The sequence below is a fragment of the Rhipicephalus microplus genome, chromosome 1, assembly GCF_043290135.1.
Source record: "Rhipicephalus microplus isolate Deutch F79 chromosome 1, USDA_Rmic, whole genome shotgun sequence".
Classification (NCBI taxonomy): domain Eukaryota; kingdom Metazoa; phylum Arthropoda; class Arachnida; order Ixodida; family Ixodidae; genus Rhipicephalus; species Rhipicephalus microplus.
In genome coordinates, this window is record NC_134700.1 from 181006014 (window position 1) to 181026591 (window position 20578).

A 20578-nucleotide genomic window follows, 5' to 3' on the forward strand; every position below is an offset into this window, starting at 1 on the left:
TCCCAGAAAAATCGATTTTGCCATGTTCCATATACCCGCCACAGTGATCTAGTGGTTAGGGTGCCCGACTGGTGGCCTGCAGGTCACGAGATCGAATTCCAGCCACGATGTCTGCATTGCATGAGCCTCAGGTAGTCGAAATTTCTGCAGCCCTCCATTACAGCGTCTCTTATAATCATATCATGATTTTAAGACTTTAAACCCCTACGATTATTATTATAACCATGTTCCATATCGAACACATAGAGATGCAAATGTGAAATCTGCACAATTGACAAACTGGATTTGTGCTATGCCACATGATTTTTGCTTTTCCATAACCATCAAAAGTAGCAATGGTGAAAAGCGAATCCCATTACTGGAACAGTTCTCCCTTCTCCAAGTTCATGATACACGTTGTGGACATAACACTCACCTAAGCCTTTTCCACGGCTGCATTCGGTGGCTGATAGACCATGCCACCACCTCGGATTGCAGCACCCACAGGGGCATGGGGCTGGCCGGCTCGGATTGGCTTGGCTGCACACACAAACACAGAAAAACGATTTTAGGCAACCAATAGCAAAACAGGCCAACGTCATTTGCAACCGGTCTTGTTTTGTGGCCTACAAATGGGAGAAGGGACACTGAACTACAGCCTTCAATTTTATTCTGTGTCACACGGAGCAGACAAACTGCATGGGTCAAAGTTATATGAGCAGCTATCTTGTTAGCAGCTTGAAGATTGGGCTGATTACCTATATCTCTTGATAAGAATTGATACTGAAGCATTCAAGGGGTGAATTCTGCACTGTACTGCTACAGACATGATTTGATGATACAAGCGAATACTGCTACACAAAAGACAATTGGCTGGGTATGTGAGGATGACTATTACCAACAAAAATAATGATAAAACAATGAATTCCATAAAGGAGCAACATTAAAATTCATCACAGTTATAAATAACACATTCTGACTCTGCTTCTACATCGTACAAAATTGATTCTATTGGTATTACAGCAGATAAAAATGGTTATTTTTGTAGTTTTTTTGCCAGTGAACAGTTAGTATTTAATTATTTTGAAGTGATGCAAATGAGCTAATGAGCCAACCTGGCAATAACACAAGTAATCTGTGAAACATGGATAACACAACAGTAACGATAGCATAGTTAAAACATGGGTCCTCAGATCAATGATCTTACTTGAAAAAAAGCCATCAAACTCACAAGACACGAGAACAAAGCAGACACATGCACAGTATTGTCTGCATCTGTTTTTGTCTCATGCTTTTTTTTTTCTCCTTTGAGTCGTACAGGATACCAGTTGGTGCAATGCAATATCCCAATACGTATTGTGCATTTTTCACTGGAATAAACTTCACGGATAAAAATAGAAAGGCTCATTATACCAGCATATCCACAAACTTCCCAATGCATATAAAGCAGTCCCAAATTCAGATGGCCCTTGTGAATAACATACCAATGCATATAAAGCAGTCCAAAATTCAGATGGCCCTTGTGAATACAATATCTTATGAAGCATTATTCACCAGTATTAACGAGAATTAACAGACAATGATGCCAAAGAAAGTATAGGCAGGTGTAGAAGCGGACTTCAGTCTTTTGGAGCAGCTTTGGGAGCAGGAATAATGCCGTTTTGGAGCAGCTTCGGAGCAGTAAAAAAGGAGTTTTGGAGCAGCTCTGGAGCAGAAAAAGGTGTATTTTGGAGCATCGAAATTCACTTATAGACCAGATTTCTCGGGCCACACATCACTGTTAATTAGTTTTCCTTTCTGGTAAACACAAAATTTCAGTGGCTTTTACTAAGCATGCAATGCTGATCAAGCGACCAGACTAACCCGAAATTCATATATATAAATATGTCAAAGGTGAAAGCGCAGCATCTCAAAGAAAAAACATAAGCGGTGTTCTGTAGCGCTACTAGAACCCAGACGGATGAAAAAAATTAATATTAAATTGTTACAATGTTGAAAATGTAATTAAAACAACGCATCCAACATTAACAGCAAGCCAAGACTACAGATGACCTATTATATAATAAATGTTACCTTCATACTAAACCCACATTGCTGTATAAAAATAAATATAAAAAACTGATGTTCCGGTCGTTGAAGTGCCACAGCTGACATGAGAACCACGAGGAAATTTACTAGATGCACTCGCTGTGCCATTACTAGACAATTAAGTGAAAATGTTTTCATTGTTACAGGAATGATATGGACACTCAACGGGTTTTCGCCATTGCCACCGTGTTCCGCATGAACTACAATTTGGTACCGTTCCTCGTGAATCGTACGTTCGACCAGCGCCTCCTCTATTTTATCAATGCAAGCCAGATGCACCCGATCCAGCTGTTCACCACCCCCTCCTCTAGACTTTTCCTGCTCTCGCCCATTAGTCAGACTTCGCCTGTGCTTTGCGGTCATGGTAAAGAGGGTCCTTCATGCAGTGCCTCACGACGAGAATAATATAAAGTAATTTTTTGTTCAGTTGTGTACAGATCGGTGAGGCTACGTCTTGCATTCATCATTATCACAACGCTGGTGGTCACATTGGCTCTAAAGTGATAAGGTGTTTTGAGATGTGTGTCGCCATTCGTGGCGCTAGGCGGGTAACCAATGGAATGCGTCACGGTGACGCCGCTGCATAAGTAGTGCTGTTAGGTGGTGAGGGCATTGCTTCTGGCTACAAAGAACAAGCACGAACGAACAAACCTGACAGACGTATGATATTGGAGAGAGCCACACGTCCCTCGGGTCGCGGAAGCACATGTGATGCAAGCAGTCCTATAGCCCTCCTGTGGTGTCACATTCCGACCACTTTTTGAACTGAGGCAGACCGACAGCTCCCGTTGAAGAGCGTACGTTTGCACAGACATTGGATGTAATAAAGGAGGTGTCGGTTCGACCAGTGCGTAAAATTGCGCAAGCTGTTGTGATGAGCGCTGCTCAAGCAAAGATTAAATGAGACGGCCGATCTCCGTCACTCGGAGGGTGCATGCGTTAACACCCCACCGCGTGTTAGAACTGCCGTCAAATGCTCAAGCAGATAGGAGACACGCTGCCCGTCTTGAACGAGCATGAAAAGACACAGTGGAAAGGGAGAGGGGTCGTTCGAGCAGCAGCCGTGAACTTTGATTCTAATCAAGGGCGTGGTTGCGATGGCTGGCGCATGCGATATCGGTAAGCATCAGCGCACGGCTTGTAAACCGTTCTACGTGGTGCACTCTCAACGGGAAGAGATTGTACAATAAAAGCATTCCTCCCTGGAGCGGACGTACTTATGCTCTTGCACCAGCGTTTCGCAGTTGTGAGTGTCGTGATGTCGACGAAAACAGCAGCCGCTGTTTTCATGAAATAACTTTTTTTATTTGGGCTAACCTGCGTCAGGAAAACAAAACGTCACTCTACAAGCAATACACGTTGCAGAACTGATAGCTGCGAACACAGAGCGCTGGCCGTGGATGATCTGCCACATAGCAAAGTGCGTTGGCATTTATACATGCGCCATCAAAGATTCCAGTGTTCTCGCTAGCCGCCTCGTAAGTTCCAGAACAAACTGTAATGTACTTGTAGTGCGTGTAGTCTCATTGGATGGTTCTAAGATTATCTCGAAGGTCCCCAGTCATTCGGCCGCGGTTTGCACAAGGCAGCGTTACACACGTAAAAGTGCGGTAACAAAGATAAAAAGAAATAAGCACGTGCAGCATCACCATTATACAAAATTACAAATTGCTGCTATTGCCGTCATCGCTTCACCGGTAACACAGATTTTTTTTTTTTGTCAGTTTATATGGCAAAAAAACTCGCCGCACCATTGCCGAGCAACCACCGAGCGCGTGCTAAGCCCGGCGATTGCGGTGCAGCGACTTTTTTTTGCAACACCACTAGCGTCTTTATAGTTTGCCTAACAGCTTCGCTGTTAAAACATATATGTCACATAATGAGGTAAGCACAAATAAATGCTACCTTAACAAAAATCATGCATTATTTTCCTGAACAACTGAGTACAGCCCAGATCCCAACGGTTCAAGACCCACCACGGCAGGTAACACTTTTGCGTTCCTTGCGATTCATGCATGTTCCGAAATGCGACGTTTGACACGAACGCCGAATTTTATATGGGCGCAGTTGTGCCCTTTGTACAGCCCACGCATGTTGCTCTGGTAATGATAAATCTCTCAACTAAATTTGGCATTGCACGTGCAAATTGCCCTTTAGGCATGGCTTGGCGCAGCAGGTCAGATTGGCACTGCATGGTGCAATTGGTGCAGCACTTCTACCCCTGTATAGGGGATGTTATTAAAAGCAATTGCAATGTAAATATGAAGAAAGAAAAGTGGACGAAAGGATAACTTGCCACCGGCAGCGACCAAACCTGCGACCTTCGAATAATGCGCCTGATGCTCTGCCACTGAACTTTTCTTTCTTCACAATTGCGTTACAATTACTTCACCCTATGCTTTCCTTGGTGTCACTGTCTGTTAGTTCTCGTTCTAACAAAGAAACCGACCACTTAAATTTACACTCCTTTCCTTCATTATTCACCAGTGAAACCTATGTGAGATGCTCATCGAGTGGATGTCATTATTTCCACACACTGTGGACGTTACGCAGATAAATAACACACTGCCAGCTCTGGCATATTCGCAAGACAAGTTGCTCAGTGGCATGTTGAGCTTGTAACTGTGTCTGGAAGTGCCTTTTTAGTACCCTTTTACGATTATATACTATATGTATAGTCACTTACAGACCATTCACACTAACACCCCCCCCCCCCCACACACACACACATAAGGGGAATTATTTCACTGTCTCAGCTCCAGAATCGCAAAGTGCGCATGTTCAGTAAACATCTGCAGTCAGCACCTACCTATTTGTGCCATGTGCGTCCTCCTGGCCAGGTTCTTCTGCCTGACAGCCTCCTTGATGCGATCCACCTCATACTGGTAGCTGAAATGTTGCATACATGCACAATGTAGCCATGCGATTGGACACAAGACAGGACACAAAGAGCAAAGCGACAAGTCCTTTCACACGCCAGAGCAAAGCCAAGTAATGGTAAAGCTTTACACAGACCTGGCTTCTCCCTATACCTGAAAACAAGTGACAAATTCAAACCAACCGCATTATATATCTCTCATCCATGCCTCCCCTATGCTAACCACAGAAGGAAGCAAAATCTATCAACACTTGTTCGTAGTGCAACATGGAAAACAATGGCGCCAATGGCCCACATCTTCAGCGCCCATCACATTGTGAGAGTTTTCTCTGAGGTACAGTGGATACCTGTAAAAGTTGCCAAGCAGCTGTCTGCAGTCTGCACCTAAACATAGTTAAATATTCTTAAATGTCTGCCCAGAGTGCCTATATATATATATATATATATATATATATATATATATATATATATATATATATATATATATATATATATATATACACAGCTTACAGACTATTGCTAGTTACTAGTTAAAGTCAAACCTGCTGACTTTTTTTTATACTTCAGATTCAGTGAGACGCTTCCCTGTTTTCCTTGCTTTCTGCTGGCCTCCACACAACTAGAAAAACTATTTTTCATAGCAGCCGGGGTGAGCATTCTTTTTAAAGCCTATAGCAGCCATTAAAAATTTCCTTGCAATTCCAGTTTTTCGTAATTACCAATATTGAATTTCCATGCAAGCTTGTAATCATTTATTCGTTATCCATGTTGATAAAATAATTAACATTTACAAATGTAACAGATTGAACACATGGCAACTCTGATACTTTACAAAGCTTGTGTCTATCTGCACCAATGCCACATTCCGAAGATGGTGCTTCTGTGCATCCTTGTTGTCGCTACCTTTTTATTACACCTGAAGGTCAGAAAGTGCACTGTGTCAAACACAGACATAATGCTGCAACAAAGTCTCTGTATTTTGCTAAGGAGCACTAGCCCGAAAAGTCTGACGACTAATTGGGCACCGAAGGTGCATCTGCTAGGTGACCGACGTAGCCAATAGGGAGGGTCAGTCGTTCTCCAGTTCCATTACACAAGGCGACCTGAGGAGAAGCATGTCCAGGAAAGTGGAGCAGGGCATGGGAAAGGCAATTCACTCACCGCTTTCTGTCGCGCATGGCACTTTCCTTCGCTTCCTTCAGAGCACTCTCCAGAGCCTTGACTCGCTCCATGGTTGCTCGCAAGCGCTTCTCCAGCTTAGGCAGTTCACAGCGCAAGTCGGCGTTGTCACGCACCAACTACAACATACACAGAACAAGACGGAAAATGAACAGAATGAAAAAAAAAGTCCAGGTGAATAAAAAAGAAACGCTGGCTGTTCCATAAGAAAAAGAAGATGAAAGTCAATGACAACCAATGAAGTGCATGCCTCAAATGGTGCACGCTGTCGATTAACAGCACTGCTCTATAACTACAGTTCGTCCATGTTTGTGCGAATGCTTAGAAACCGCAGATGTTCACTTTGTGGGAATCGAGGCTAGCCCGCCGCCTTTGTGCAGACTTTGCCGGCTCTTTCTCCATTCTCCTGCCCCGACATGAATCCCCACCTCGGTGGTCTGCCGCGCTGGGAGAGCGAGGAGTGACACTGAACCCCTCTCACTTGGTAGCGGATGTCGACTGTGGCGCCGGGCGCAAGATCTCTCGAGAGGTTTCGCGCGCGCGGCGAGATTGAGAGGGACCTCTCCGGGGGACGACTAAGGGGTAAGCACGCTTTTCTTTTCCATCAGTCGGCTCCCTTTGGGGCTTGTTTGGACTTCGCCAACCGCGGCTTGCGCCCGCTTACCTTATTTCTCTCCCCCCCCCCCCCCCCTTCTTTTTGAGCGCTAGGCCGAGGAGCAAAGCGGTGTCCTAGTGCATGGCCAAGCTATGCCGACTCGTATCTTTCCGAAGCCAACGCGAGTGCCTTTGCTTTCGCTCGAGCAACCGGACCTTCCGGGTGTCTCCGTGAATCACTTTTACCATGGAGATGTGCTCGCGGCACTCTGTGTAGTACTTCTCGCCCGTGGCGTGGATAAGCCCATTTGCCTTCTCGCCGCGCCTTTGCAACGAGCTCTGTACTGCATTTTTGGTGTTGCGACCTTGAGCAGTACTGTGTTCTCGCCATGGCGACCGTTCGCTAACACTCTACGGCTCACTTACACCGGACCCACGCTAGTGGCCGTAATTCTTCGGGACACGTGGCATAGTACAGTGAAATCTCGGTATAATGAACTTCAGAGGACCGTGGAACTTTGTTCGTTATTTTGAAAGGTCGTTATAGTGAAAGCTCGAAAATTAACCATAAATACTTATTTTTCACCAACCGAAACAACTTACCTTTACAATGGTGGGTCCTTGAACTCATTTTTCATGAGAAAAACCAAATGCACAAGTAAACACCAATAAATGCACGTTTACTTTAAAGACGTCTGTTTTTTATTATTATTTTTTTTTTGGCGCGAGCACCACAAACTTTGCAGCGCGAAGGCCTCCAGCTCATCCACATTCCTATGGTGCAATTTGGTCACAACAGCCTGCTTTTTGCCTTCCAGTTGCCGAAGAATATCCATTGTCTCACTTAGCGAAAACTGCTTCCGCTTTTTCGTCACAAGCAGAGATGAACTCATATGTAGTATCACCGCAGCGCGAACGCCGACTTGCTTTGCGAACCCGGTAAGTAATCACCGAAAAGAGATGAACACGACTGAAAAAACAAGGCCTCCAAAAAAACCCGAAGCGTCACGGCCTCTTTCGAAGAAAAAAAAAGTGCTAAAAAAGAAAATTCCTCGCGTTTAGTTTTCTGCTCTATTGCTGTCTCAGGTTTTACGCACCCATGCTTCTTGCTCCGCAACTCCCACTCTGCCTTGCTGACCTTGCCCCCCCCGTGTTGCCCTCGCCTCTGCGCTCGCTTGTAAACCTGCAGGGTCAGCGTTTCAACAAAAAAAAAAAAAAAAAAAAAAAAAAAAAAAAAAGAAAGTCGCCCTTTCGTTGTTTTTTTCCCCTCCACATTGTCGCGCGTTTTCCGAGAAGCAAGGCATCCGTTCGCTTTGTTGTCTGCTTGCGTACCGCTCTGGTGATCGTGACGGATTTCAGAACACAAGTTCGTAGTACTGAGGTGCTGTTAATATAACATGGAACTAAATTAATGCTCATTATTCTGAAGAGTTCGGTATTCTAAAGTACGTAGTAGTGATATAATTTTACATTAAAACTATTAGCAGTCGGTGCAGAATTTTTAAAAGTTCGTTGATCTGGAAAGTTTGTTAATGTGGGGTTTGTTCTACCGAGATTTCCCTGTACAACTACCAACTTGAATGATCTAATTTCGAGCAAAACATTGTCAGAAACAATCACTGTGTAAGGGCCACACTCTTCTATCAGACTCTTTTACACGATGCGGGCTTAACACAGTGCAGGTTTGAGGCTGTACACAGTAGTTTGAAACTGTGCTTGAAGTGCCACAAAGAATATTGCGACCATTAACAACAGTCTATAGACACTTCGATTCAGCTGTCCTCAGTGTTTACCAAGCCTGTCTCATCTAGGCACTCTCCCAAAGCAGGTCGTTCTTCGTTGCACAACAAACTGAAATTTGAAATTTTTGAAACTTTTGAAATTTTTGAAATTTGAATTTTTGAAACATCGACAGGAGACCCTTCGATGCCCTGTCAGAGGTGCCAAGTATGCGTTTTGGCCGCTAAGCATGTGCTATTCTCTAGAACTTGGCTGCACATGATCACAAAAAGAAGGAGAGGGTGTGCAATTGAACTTGTGACCGTGCATTCAGTATCAGTGGCATCATCAGACTGAAGGCGCTGGGGCAATGTAGTGGATGCAGTAAAACCTGTTTGATACGTACTCATTTTATATCATTTGCTGATACCGACATTTGTAATATCATTATTAAGTGAAACTGCATGACATCTCAATAGATTTAGACTACGTTTTCAAGATCGTATGTTTTTTCCCCCATTTTTTATTTCTTATACTAAAATATGTACTAATGAGGCTGAGCTTTAGAAAATTCGGGGACTAAGCGGAGACAGGTTTATTAGTGAAGTTGGATTGTATGTCTAGCCAGAGAATACATTTTTTTTCATGTTAACGAAAATCTTTTTTAGGGGCGAAGTCCTTATGGCAAGGCTTGTGCATCCCCCATTGTCATAGTGTGTAACCTGTGGCACATACCCACATACCAGCGGCACAAAACTGCCTTTGGGCTCATACCCACAGGTCCACATGTTACGAAAAACTGACAGCAGAAATGTGGTACATGCTCTCATTTAGTCCTTGAATTGTCCGCTCGATGGGGGTACTTGAATATGATGAATATATAATAAAAACAAGCGAGATGGTGATGCTTGATGTGTTCACTAGGTGCACGAACGGACAGACACACAAACAGACGGACAAGCAGACGGACACACACGGACGGATGGACAGACATATAGATGGACTGATGGCATATAGATGGACTGATGCATGCACGGCTGGAAGCACGAACGGATTGACGGACGCTTTGCCCCACTCATCATCATTCATTCCTTGGATATGCTGCGATTTTATAAAACTAGAAAAACCTCCTTTAGACAGACTGAGGTTTTACAGTACAGGCAGAGCTTTAGAAAATTGGAGGACACTCCGGAGACAAGCAGGTTGGGAATGAATGCACTGCACCGACCTGTTTGTGGACCTTGGTGAGCTGGTCCAGGTTGTTCTCGAGGAAGGCGATCTTCTGCTTCTGAGCCAGGGAGCCGCCACCTCCAGAGTCGTCGGTGTCCTCCCCCTGGTTGGCTTTCTTGACCCGGCTCTGCAGGTCCTGCACGAACAGCTTGCGCAGGTTGTGCAGCGTCTGCAGCTCCTTGGAGACCGTCTCCTCCAGGCCCTTCAAGTCTTGGCGCGCCTGCTCGCGACGTGCGTTGAGGAACTGCAGCTCCTGCAGCTTGTGGCTCTTCTCCTGCTCCTCCTGCTTGAGGCGGTCATACTCCTGCTGCAGCCGGTCCTGCGCCAACGACAGCTTCTGGTTGGCGTCCTTCAGCGCGTCGATGTGGCCGATCTTGTCGGCGATCTCGTCCCGCAGCGAGCTCAGCTGCTTCTGGTGGGCATCGCGGTGCTTCTCGATCTGCTGCTCCAGGGCCTCCTTCATCTTCTCGGCAGAGTCCTTTTCCTTCTCTTTCTCCTTGGAGGCCATGATGTGCATCTCCTCTGCAAGAGTACAGGTACCAACATGCACGAGGTGCACTCGATTCTGGGGCTCATGTGCTCCCACCTGCTGCGCTACTACAGTCGAATTAGAACGTAACAAATAGTCACCTCTGCGCACAGGAATCGCTGTCACTTACATAGAGAATTTACATAATTTCTCCATCTAGCAGTGCTCGCTCATTTTCATGATGGCAAGCAATACTAGTGTTTCTGATAGTCAACTTCCCCATCCAGACACACATTTGAGTTGCCGGTTTTAGATAGGCAACTTGAATATCCTTGTAAGTTTCGTAAGAAATTCTTACATAGCTGCTCAACCAAACATAACATTTTAGGCAGTACCGACGGATCTTTAGCTCTTTGTATGGGGTGTAGTGTTTACATTAGCCGTGAAGTGTTTTTCGTTTGAGCGTAAACCAGCTAGCATAGTATTTCTCACTGATAAAAGACGGGCATGCCACAGTTCTGTGGGCAAAGCTTACATTTCTTTTTCTTAGGTTATAACCGGCTACAGTCCCATCAAAACTTAATTGAAATCGAGCCTCATTATAAAATTTGCACACTAAAAAGAAATTCAGTATCGATATATATGAACCTCTGATACACATATAACAAGGCTTGAGTTTAATGACAAGCTGTAAAGCATAACAAGATAAACCTAAAATCTAGCGGGCTGTGCTTTACTGCAGTGAGTATTCCAACGCAACAAAGAAACTAAATTGCACATCTGATATTGTACTGTCAGATACTATTTGTTTTGTTTGTAGTCCAAAGTATACACATACTGCGGTATCAATTATACCAAGTAGTTAAAAAAAGTAACTTAATAGAAATGGCCCATTTTGAATGTGCACATGCGTTCTGCCTGTTCGCTGGCTGCTTGGCTGGCCCCGTCTATCCAATGCGATCACACTTATCACACAGTTGCACATTATTGGCGGCTCATAAAACATCTGTAATATTTCAGGCTTGTGCAAATATTTGAACGCTTCGAATTTTTGAAATCGCTTTGATTCAAATACAAATGATGGGAAACTTTGAAGTACTCGCAATGAACAAATAAATGTACATTTGTCCCCATGTCACTGCCTGTAAAGGTGGTTCCACCACAATAAAGAGGTGCTCGCTATGAAAACACCTATCCAAGGGAGTCAGCCCTGCTGTGTGTTTCTCTAAGGCTAATTGAACATATTCACATTCCCCTCACATCGACTCATCATTTTTGGTTTGATGTTTTTAATATATATATATATATATATATATATATATATATATATATATATATATATATATATATATATATATATATATATATATATATATATATATATATATATATATATATACACACACACACACACACATACATATACATATATAAGGTATAAAAAATTTTAAAATGCAACATATTTAACAGGTTATCACTTGCATTCTACTAAAGGTCAAATCTTGCTACTATTCAAAGCTGTTTTCACTGCCTTCAAACAAAAAAAGGGCATTTGTGAAGGCCTTGTTTCAAACTAAAAAAGATAGTGTTCAGGTTGGTTGTGCCACGACGAATATGTCCATTTTTTCTTATAGTATGTAATATATACTATTCGAATTTGATTCGAAATAATTTGCCCAATTCACTACTGCCTTTGAATTTGCTTTGAACCAACATTCACTATTTGCGCAAGCCTAGTAATTTAGCTTTTTTTTTTAAATCATGCCAGGTATCAGCACCTGAGTCATTAAAAGTCAACAGGGCACAGCGCAGAAAGCAACGGGAAGGATCTTTTTTATTATTGTTATTTTTAAGGGGGGGGGGGGAGCTTATCACTTTAGCACACACCCTTTGTTGGCTATATGTGCACTTTATTATTATGATTAACCTTTCAATACAGTATGCAACAGGCAGCAAGCCTCAAAAAGTAAATTGACAAGCAGAGCCTCAATTTTTGATAACAGCGACTATTTCAGCAATCTGCTGTTGCCAATTTATTGCCTACCGCAGGAACTCATACGAGCAGACTTGCTTGAAGCAAATATCCTTCTGTTATCTATTACGAAATTTTCAAGAACATCTATAGAGATTGACGAGTTCAATTTATTTGTGATGTATTACATGTAGCATTTATATATGGCAGGAGCGCCAGCAAAAGAAGAGAAGAGTGTTGTTGCTGCTTGCGTTCACTCCGCTTGACAGCTGGTCAGTTTTACCTCTGCCCTTTCCCACAATAAACCTGTCTTCAGCTCATCGCTAAAGGCGCACTAACACACAGAACAAGCCCCCCATTCATGAATTTACTGTAAATATAGGAGTACTGTCAGGTAAGCAGCTAAGCTATTCAGAAGAACATTTCGGTAACCAGTTGAAATTGCATGCAGCTTCACTGTGCTGCAAACACACAGCCGCATAGGCGAACGCATCACCCATTACATGAGAAATGCTTGTAAACCTTACCAGCTGCCTTGAGCTTGGCGCACTCCTCATTGAGCTCGTCAAGAGACTCTTCCAAGGCGCGCTTCTTGTTCTCAATATCCTTCATGGACTCCTGCAACGACTTCATCTTTGCTTCGTACTGACTGATCAGGAGACGGCACTCGGCCAAATCCTTCTCGTTGGACTCGATCTTCTTGTTGCAGTCTGACTGGAATGACTCCAACTGGTGGCAGCGCTAAAAGGTCGCAGAAAAAAAAGCTCAGTTTAGTTCAGCCTTCTAAGACACACACAGACTAGTAAACGAATGCGGCATGCCGAAGTATCCACGTGCTGAAGTAACACAGTAAAAGAATGCAGCGTGCTTGTTTAAATTGATCGACATTCATGCTAACAGTTCTTGAGGCTCTAAAGCTCCATAAAATTCAGCATTGAGGTGCTCATACACAGCTGCATTACACAGGAAACATCCACTAAGAATAAATGTTTTTGTGCGAAGCGATTAATTCACTGCTTTGAAACAGGCAATGGCTTCATGTCTCCAAACACAAGAGCAATCAGTCCATAATAATATCTCCAACAAAGAATAGTTAACATGGTCATTACCTTACATAAAACAATAATAATCTCAATGCCTTTTACTGATGGTTTAGATGTGCTTGCATTTGCATGCCTCTTCATAAGCCAAGGTCAGTATGCTGACCTATGTTACTTAAAAAAAAAACACATACCCCACAGAACACCACCACATGACATCGGTTATACATAGTGCTGATTTTCAGTTTTTAGCAACAGCCGCACAAACGTTCCTGCTGGAGTTGAGTGGTTTTATATTGTCAAGAGTTTACAGGGTGCACCTTGCTTTTAAATGTTTACAATGAATAACTATGAATTAATAGTTTAGTAATGATGCATGCAGCATCAACTCAACATCACTTACTTACAGGCTCAGCAGACATTAATTTTCAGGATAACTGCACATCAAAAGGCACTTGAAAATCGAGTTAATCTGTTCAAACGCACTTGTGACATAAATACGAGACAGGCCTGGAAGTGATGATCAATTACACAAGCTGATGGCATCTACATGGCTAGCAGGGTGAAGAGATATCAAAGTTGCTTTGTGCATCAAACATGGGTGACAAAAATGGAAGGTCGGAGCCAGATGCATTGATTTAAACTCTAGGCAACACAGCACTGATTATCCGAACGCTCAACCTAGGGTACAGAAGATAACGGTGAGTAATTCACTTGCTCACCTGAGCCAATGCTTTCACCTCGGACTTCATCTTACTGATGTATAACCGAGCCACTGTGAACTCTTCTTCAATCTTCCCATTAACATCAGTGGCTGGCTGTAATAAGAAAACAAGAATACTGTAAGAATGAATTACAAAGTCAAAGCTGTGGGTAGGAACATGCGAAGCATTAATAGAAATTAGTATATAAGAAGAAAAGGAATGACAGTGTGTGGGAGGGAAGAGAGGGGCTAGAATGTGCTTTAGAACAAAAATTTGAACCGAGAGAAGGTTTGATTATAACGACTCCAGTTATGTTTTCGCTTGAATTTTAAATGTATCAACAGTGCAGGTAAACGTAACAACACCACAGGATATGACAAGGCACAATAATGACGTTTATTTAACAAAACGTAAACAAAACACGACTTTGGGCAAAGTCATGTGTGTACTTAATTTCTACAGTAGTATTCGGTTCATACCACACTGGTGCAACATTCATTGTTATTTTGCAATTACACCACAGCCGACATCACCTTTAGTTGTCAGATTCATCGCAACATCGAACGATGACCTGTAGCAACTGCTCATGTCAGCTGTTGCATCATGTTTCATTCCTTACGCTCAGTATTAACATGCTGGTATGCAATGACGTGATTATTCTGAGCTATTGCCTATGTCAGCTGTTATGCCATATTTCATTCCTTATGCCCAGCATTTTACTGCCGATATAAAATCATGACTACACCGACCAAATGCAAATGTGTATACATATTCGTACAGGACACAGTGCCTCTGTAAAGATGGCAACAGTGTGCTGTGTCCTTTACAGTACTGACCTTGGCTATACAATACTGACCTTGGCTTCGCCAGCAGGGCCGCCCAGGACAATGCCTATCTCGGCAAGGTCCTTGAGCAGCGAGGTCAGCATTTCGGTGGTGCGCTTCTTCTGGTGCACCGAGTGGTCCTTCATCTGCTGCAGCTCGTTCTGCGCCGAGTTGAGCTGGCACAGCTTCTGGTTGAGCTCCTCGCCAAGGGACTCGCACTCGCGGTTCTTAGCGTCCACTTCCTGGGACTTCTGGTCGTAGTTGACGGCCAGCTCCTCCAGGGCCTGGAGCACCTCCTTGACCTCTTCCTTGGCCGACTCATTTTCTTGCTGGATGCGCAGCATCTCCTGCTGAAGGCCACTGTAGTCCCGCCGTGTGGTCGTGATCAGCTGCGAGCCACATAAAGACATCATCATCACTCTCAGCCTGTGTTAGTCCACGACAGAACGAAGGCCTCTCCCAATGATCTCCAGTTTACTCTATCTACCCTGTGCGAGCTGATTCCATTTGATCCCTGCGAACTTTATAACTTTGCAGAGACATGATTGTCACTAAATATGAAAACTTTGAAATACTTTTTAGTGTATTTATCGCAGGACCCCTACCCCTTCCCTCTGAGGTGCGTACAACCGGTATGCAGAGCAAAGACAAGGTACCAGGAGAATCAGCTATGCCTCTTCCCAGGTGCTTCACTGCACAGCAAAAGTGCATTTCTTCTAGTTCACTTCACCACTGCACACGGTTGTATTGCTGTGAACTTTACTAACGTTTACGTCATCATTATGTAGCCTATAAACGAACTTGCTGTGGTGAGACACTCATATTTTTAGACACACACATTGCACGCTTTAACAGCGAAGGTGTTCTTAGTCGAGCTTTCCTCGTCCCTTGGCGTAGCGCTGGTCATGAGGTCTTGCGGTGTGGTGAGAGTGGAACTCTGTAGGAGAGGAATGGCTGCACCAAGCCACGATGGATGAGGGTAAGGTTTGGTGAAAGGGTGTACAATGAGAGGAGCACAAATATGAGTGAGGGTTGGCCTGATGAAGGAGGCATCAGCTTCTCTACTTCGACAATGTTCGCAAAGTGAATCTGGCCACACATCCCCCCTCCCCTCCCCCTCATGCCAGACAATTTCACTGCAATTCAATGTCTTGTTTGACAGCAGCTGCCAAAACAGTGCCATTTAATCCGTGTAATATGTCAAATGACATAAGAAGAAATTGTGACATTAATGGAAGTGCACTTGAACGGGCATAGCCTTCTGCACACTGCAAGTGGTGGTTCAAGTACTTTACTTTTGTGTGAGACTTCCTACATGTCACAATAGCTGAATACGGATAATGATAACATATACTTCAGACAGGCTGTACTAGGGAATAATATCAAAAACATACTGCACATACCAGCTGCAACAGCATTAATCAAACATCAAAATTTACAAAACCAATCACATTTGACGCACTTTTTCCATTTACCGTATTTAAACGATTCTACCGCGCCCTCGATTGTAACGTGCACTCGGTTTTCACGACGAAAAAAAAAAAGTAAGACATCGATTGCAACGCGCACATATTTTTTTCGTTGGCCCGCACGATCACACTACTCGGGAAAACGACTCCTTTCAGGAGCGTCTTCCATTTAAATATGAGGTACGGGGGAAGCTTGTGCCTATCTGACGTGCAACGGAGCATTGCCGTCACCCTTGTTTTACCGTGGCCCGATGTCAGCATGCGAACTTGCTTCGCCCCCCTCTTCTCGACGGTTGTGGTGCCAGGCATGTCGCAGTAAAGAGGCGTCTGATCGGCATTCCCGATTTGCCGAAGCAGGTAGCCGTTGTGCCGCAAGTTTAGGACGAAGCTCTGAAAACTGTGAAGCTTTTCTTCGTAGTCCTCCGGCAAGTTTTGGCGCATGCCCGTTCGCTTTTGGGGGGAAAAGCCTTTCCTCTTCATAAAGTTAGTTAGCCAGCACCTGCTCGCTGTGAACTGGCTCCGCGTTAGCCCTTTTTCTAAAGCTAACTGCATAGCCCGCACTTAGAGCAGTTCTGTCGTCACGGGCCGCTGTGCCGCTCGCTGCTCAAGCACATACTCGGCGAGCAGCTCTTCAATTTGCGGAAACCGACCCTGCTGTGGTCCACTGAAGCTTTTGCATGAAGCTTTGACAATCTTCTGCTTTTGTTTCCGCCAGTCCCACACGCACGTTTCGGGAACTCCAAACGACCGCGATGCGGCCCGATTTCCGTCTGTTTCGGCACATGCGATGACTTTTCTTTTAAAAGCGGCATCGTGGTGCACTCGTCGAGTTTCTGGAGTCGGCCCTTCCATGCCGTCGATGCTAATGAACTACAAGATGACGAACTCCTCAGCACACGTACGAAGTGCCGCACATGGGAAACACATAGGCAGAAATGGCTGATGCGCTATGCCGAAGCACGTAGGGGGCGGCCATTTAAGAAATGCCGATGGCAATAGAATAACCGTATTCATTTTTTTTTTTCCGCACTCGATTTTAACGCGCACGCGATTTATAAACTTGCTTAACCGGAAAAAAGGTGCGCGTTAGATTCGAGTAATTACGGTAAGCTCAAGAGATTTACGTTTACAGAAAGTCTCCTGCAATAGCGGTACTAACGAACATGCGTACCTCCTCCTGCTCCATTATTTGCTCCTTGAGCTTTTCGATGAGCTGGCTCTGGCGGTCGATCTCATCATCCTTTTCATCCAACTGGGCATACAGGCGCGTGCGCTCCTCCCCAGCCAGGGGGTCAACCTTGGCTGCTGCTGCCGTGGCTGCGGCGGCAGTGGGTGTGGTGCCTCCCACTGATAGCGTGCTGGCCGAAAGGTTGGTTGCCGATGCTGTCTCCGATAGGCTCATGGTGCTCGTCTCCAAGTCCTTCAGCTGCTCGTCCGTTGGTACACTTTCACCTGTGGGAGCAGGTAGGTGCTTGTAAATTGTAAAAAAAGTAACCAGTAACTTCAGGAAGAACATGCCTCGACAAAGTGGCTTTGAATAAAGGAAAAGAAAGAAAAAAGTGCCCCGCCGCAAGTGTCTCTTGTGCATGGGTGGACACCTCACCAGCACGACACAGGGCATGGGGTAATGGGAGAAGAAGATAGAGGAAAAATAGAGATAAGAGAAACAATAATGAAGTGATAATCAGTTGGTCCGCCTCCCTCCACACGGGCCCAAGCCACTTCAATGCGCAGTCGACTGAAAAAGTTGCCGAGAAGGCCGGTGAAAAAAAAAATTCGCTGCAAAAAGAAAATCGGAAGGCGGGTATAGAGTGAGTGAGGGCACGAAACAGGCATTAGAAAAATAGTCTGTTTCCTTCAAATACAGTCGCCGACCGATTTTCCGGACTCCAAAAATTTGGACTTGTTGGATATTCCGGACTTCATAAATGCATTGTCAGGGATCCCATAGAGCTAATGTATTGTTTCGACCGATTTTTCGGGCGAATTTGCCCCTGAAAGTTCGATTTTTCGGACTAAATCGCTCGTTTTGTGCCACGCCCCAAGCCATTGTGAACGCCGCCATGTTGGATTTTCCGTCGGCTTGGCTAAGCTTGGTCTTCAGATGTTTTTCCTGCCTCCGAGATTGGAATGCGCACGCCATATTTCAAGTTTCGGAGGCCGTGTTTGCTTTTTAAAAGACGCGGTGATGGATGCCGTTTTTTCGTCTTCAGTCAGCACTATCGTCATCACATCGCACGGGGAGGAGGCGAAAGAAGGATTCTTTTATTGTCGTTGCAGCTTTTGTCAGTCGCCATTCTGCACGTGTTGTGTCGCGTAGCGTCGAGACGTTGTGTGCTTCGCAGCGGCTACCTGCGGCATCGAATTTTGTGTTCTCGGTGCCATGGCTCCGCCATCTGTGCCATCGCGGGAGCCAGGCGGTGTGAAGAAGCGTGGTAAGTATACGACCCTGACGCTGGAGAAGAAAGCTGCTATAATCAAGTTAATAGAGAGTGGACGTTCGCAGCTAGATGTCGCCAAAGAATACCACCTCTCCAAGCAAACGGTATCCGACTATGTCAAAAACCGCATTAAGATTTTGACAGCGTTCGAGAATTCACACAACAAGAGCCAAAAGAACGACAGTTAGGGCGTTCATCCAGCCGTTGAAGAGGCTCTGCAGTTGTGGCTTAAAGGAGTTTTGGCAAAGAACCTGCCCGTGTCGGGAGATTTGTTAAAAGAAAACGCCGAGTCGTTCGCTCTCAAAATGGGCATTGAGGATTTCAAATTTACGGACGGATGGCTTCGTGGCTTCAAGAAGAGGCACGGAATTTTGTTCAAGAAAGTGAGCGGTGAAAGCGGAGCGGTGGAGCAGACTATTGTGTCCGATTACCGTGCCACGAAGTTGCAAGCCTTGCTTAAAGAATACGCTCCTTCGGACATATTCAACTGTGACGAGACGGGACTTTTCTTTAAGATGCTGCCAGATCGTACCCTATCATTTTCGGGGGATTCATGCGCCGGTGGGAAGCTCAGCAAGGAGCGCACAACAGTCATGGTAGGTGCCAACGCCACCGGTACGGAGAAACTGCCTCTTCTTGTTATTGGGAAGGCGAGAAACCCGAGGTGTTTTAAGGCTGTGAGAACCCTCCCTGTTGAATACGAGAGTAATTCCAAGGCATGGATCACTCAGTCCTTGTTTGAAAATTACGTACGCAAACTTGACCGCAAGTTTGCGCGACAGAGCAGAAAAGTAATCTTTTTTGTGGACAACTGTGGTGCGCACGGTAGCGTGCCGAACCTTGAGGCCATTCGGCTAGAATTTTTGCCGCCTAATACCACAAGCGTGCTCCAGCCAATGGATCAAGGCGTGATCCGAAACATCAAGGTACACTACCGTGCCCGCCTGCTCAGCCGCACCGTCTTGTGCCTTGACAATGGGAAGGCCTACAAGGTTGACATTCTGGCCGCCATCCACATGTTAGCCGAAGCTTGGAAGGCAGTGAAGCCAGATACCATCGCGCATTGCTTTAGGCATGCCGGGTTCACTGCTGCTGAAGAGTCCGAGGCGGATGACCCGGACGGCACCGATGGCGGGGAGGACCTAATGCGCGACCTGCGCAGCGTAGGAGTGAATCTACCAGCCACAATGACATTTAAAGACTTCACTCGTGCGGACGACGACATTGTTTCGTGCGCGGAGGCCACTGACGACGAAATTCTTCGCCAGGTTGTCCCGGAGCCGGAGAGCGGCTCGGATGACGACAATGACGACCGCCCGCAGCCGTCGGCAGCGGAGATCGCCAACGCGTTGACAATTTTGTCGAGCCTTTACGGCGACGACGTCACCTTGGCCCAAATACGGGCAAACCAAATTGCCTTCAAGCGTAGTTTGAGGCAAGGCAGCATCAAGGACTTTTTTAAACCTGCCTGATGCAATAAACTTCAGATTTTTGGCGAAAACGAATTTTTCGGACTGTTCGATTTTTCGTACTTTTTTTCGGTCCCTGCCAGGTCCGAAAAATCGGTCGGCGACTACTATATTAGTGGTTTCCAGCCTTAGGAGTTTCAGGGACCCCTTGTGTAAGTGGCGGACTCCATCAGAGACGGAGTGAGTGTCTAGCTCCCTTGTTTGCCATGTTGTAAGAAAAATGAGAGTGTATTTACGAAATCGAATTAATACTGGTTTGTTGGCATGCATATCAATACTATAACTGCTCTATTCTGTTTTGAAGGCCCAATTCGCGATCAGCTTGCTTGTGCACGCTAGGGCTTCACGAATCCTTATTTACAAACAACTGCCATTTATTACACTTCAGCTAACAAGTTTTGTGCTCATTTTTAGTAGTACTAACTGCATTGTGAAGATGTGTAGGACATGGTGATCAGAACAGGATGCAAGATAGATAGCAGCAAGGATAAAAGTGAACGCTCAGGGTTATTATGAGAGTCTT

The 20578-nt window shown here is 45.0% G+C and overlaps 1 protein-coding gene across 1 annotated transcript in view; it reads right to left on the reverse strand.

The window, feature by feature from the left end:
* Nucleotides 1-20578, reverse strand: part of Khc (kinesin heavy chain) — a 103098-nt gene that overhangs the window by 1017 nt on the left and 81503 nt on the right. The window contains exons 12-19 of the mRNA XM_037429305.2: nt 17317-17597; nt 14709-15065; nt 13871-13966; nt 12636-12849; nt 9666-10189; nt 6107-6243; nt 4877-4956; nt 416-519 (exon numbers count right to left, since the gene is read on the reverse strand). Coding sequence (XP_037285202.1) covers nt 416-519; nt 4877-4956; nt 6107-6243; nt 9666-10189; nt 12636-12849; nt 13871-13966; nt 14709-15065; nt 17317-17597 — 1793 coding nt within the window. The remainder of the gene's footprint in view (nt 1-415; nt 520-4876; nt 4957-6106; nt 6244-9665; nt 10190-12635; nt 12850-13870; nt 13967-14708; nt 15066-17316; nt 17598-20578) is intronic.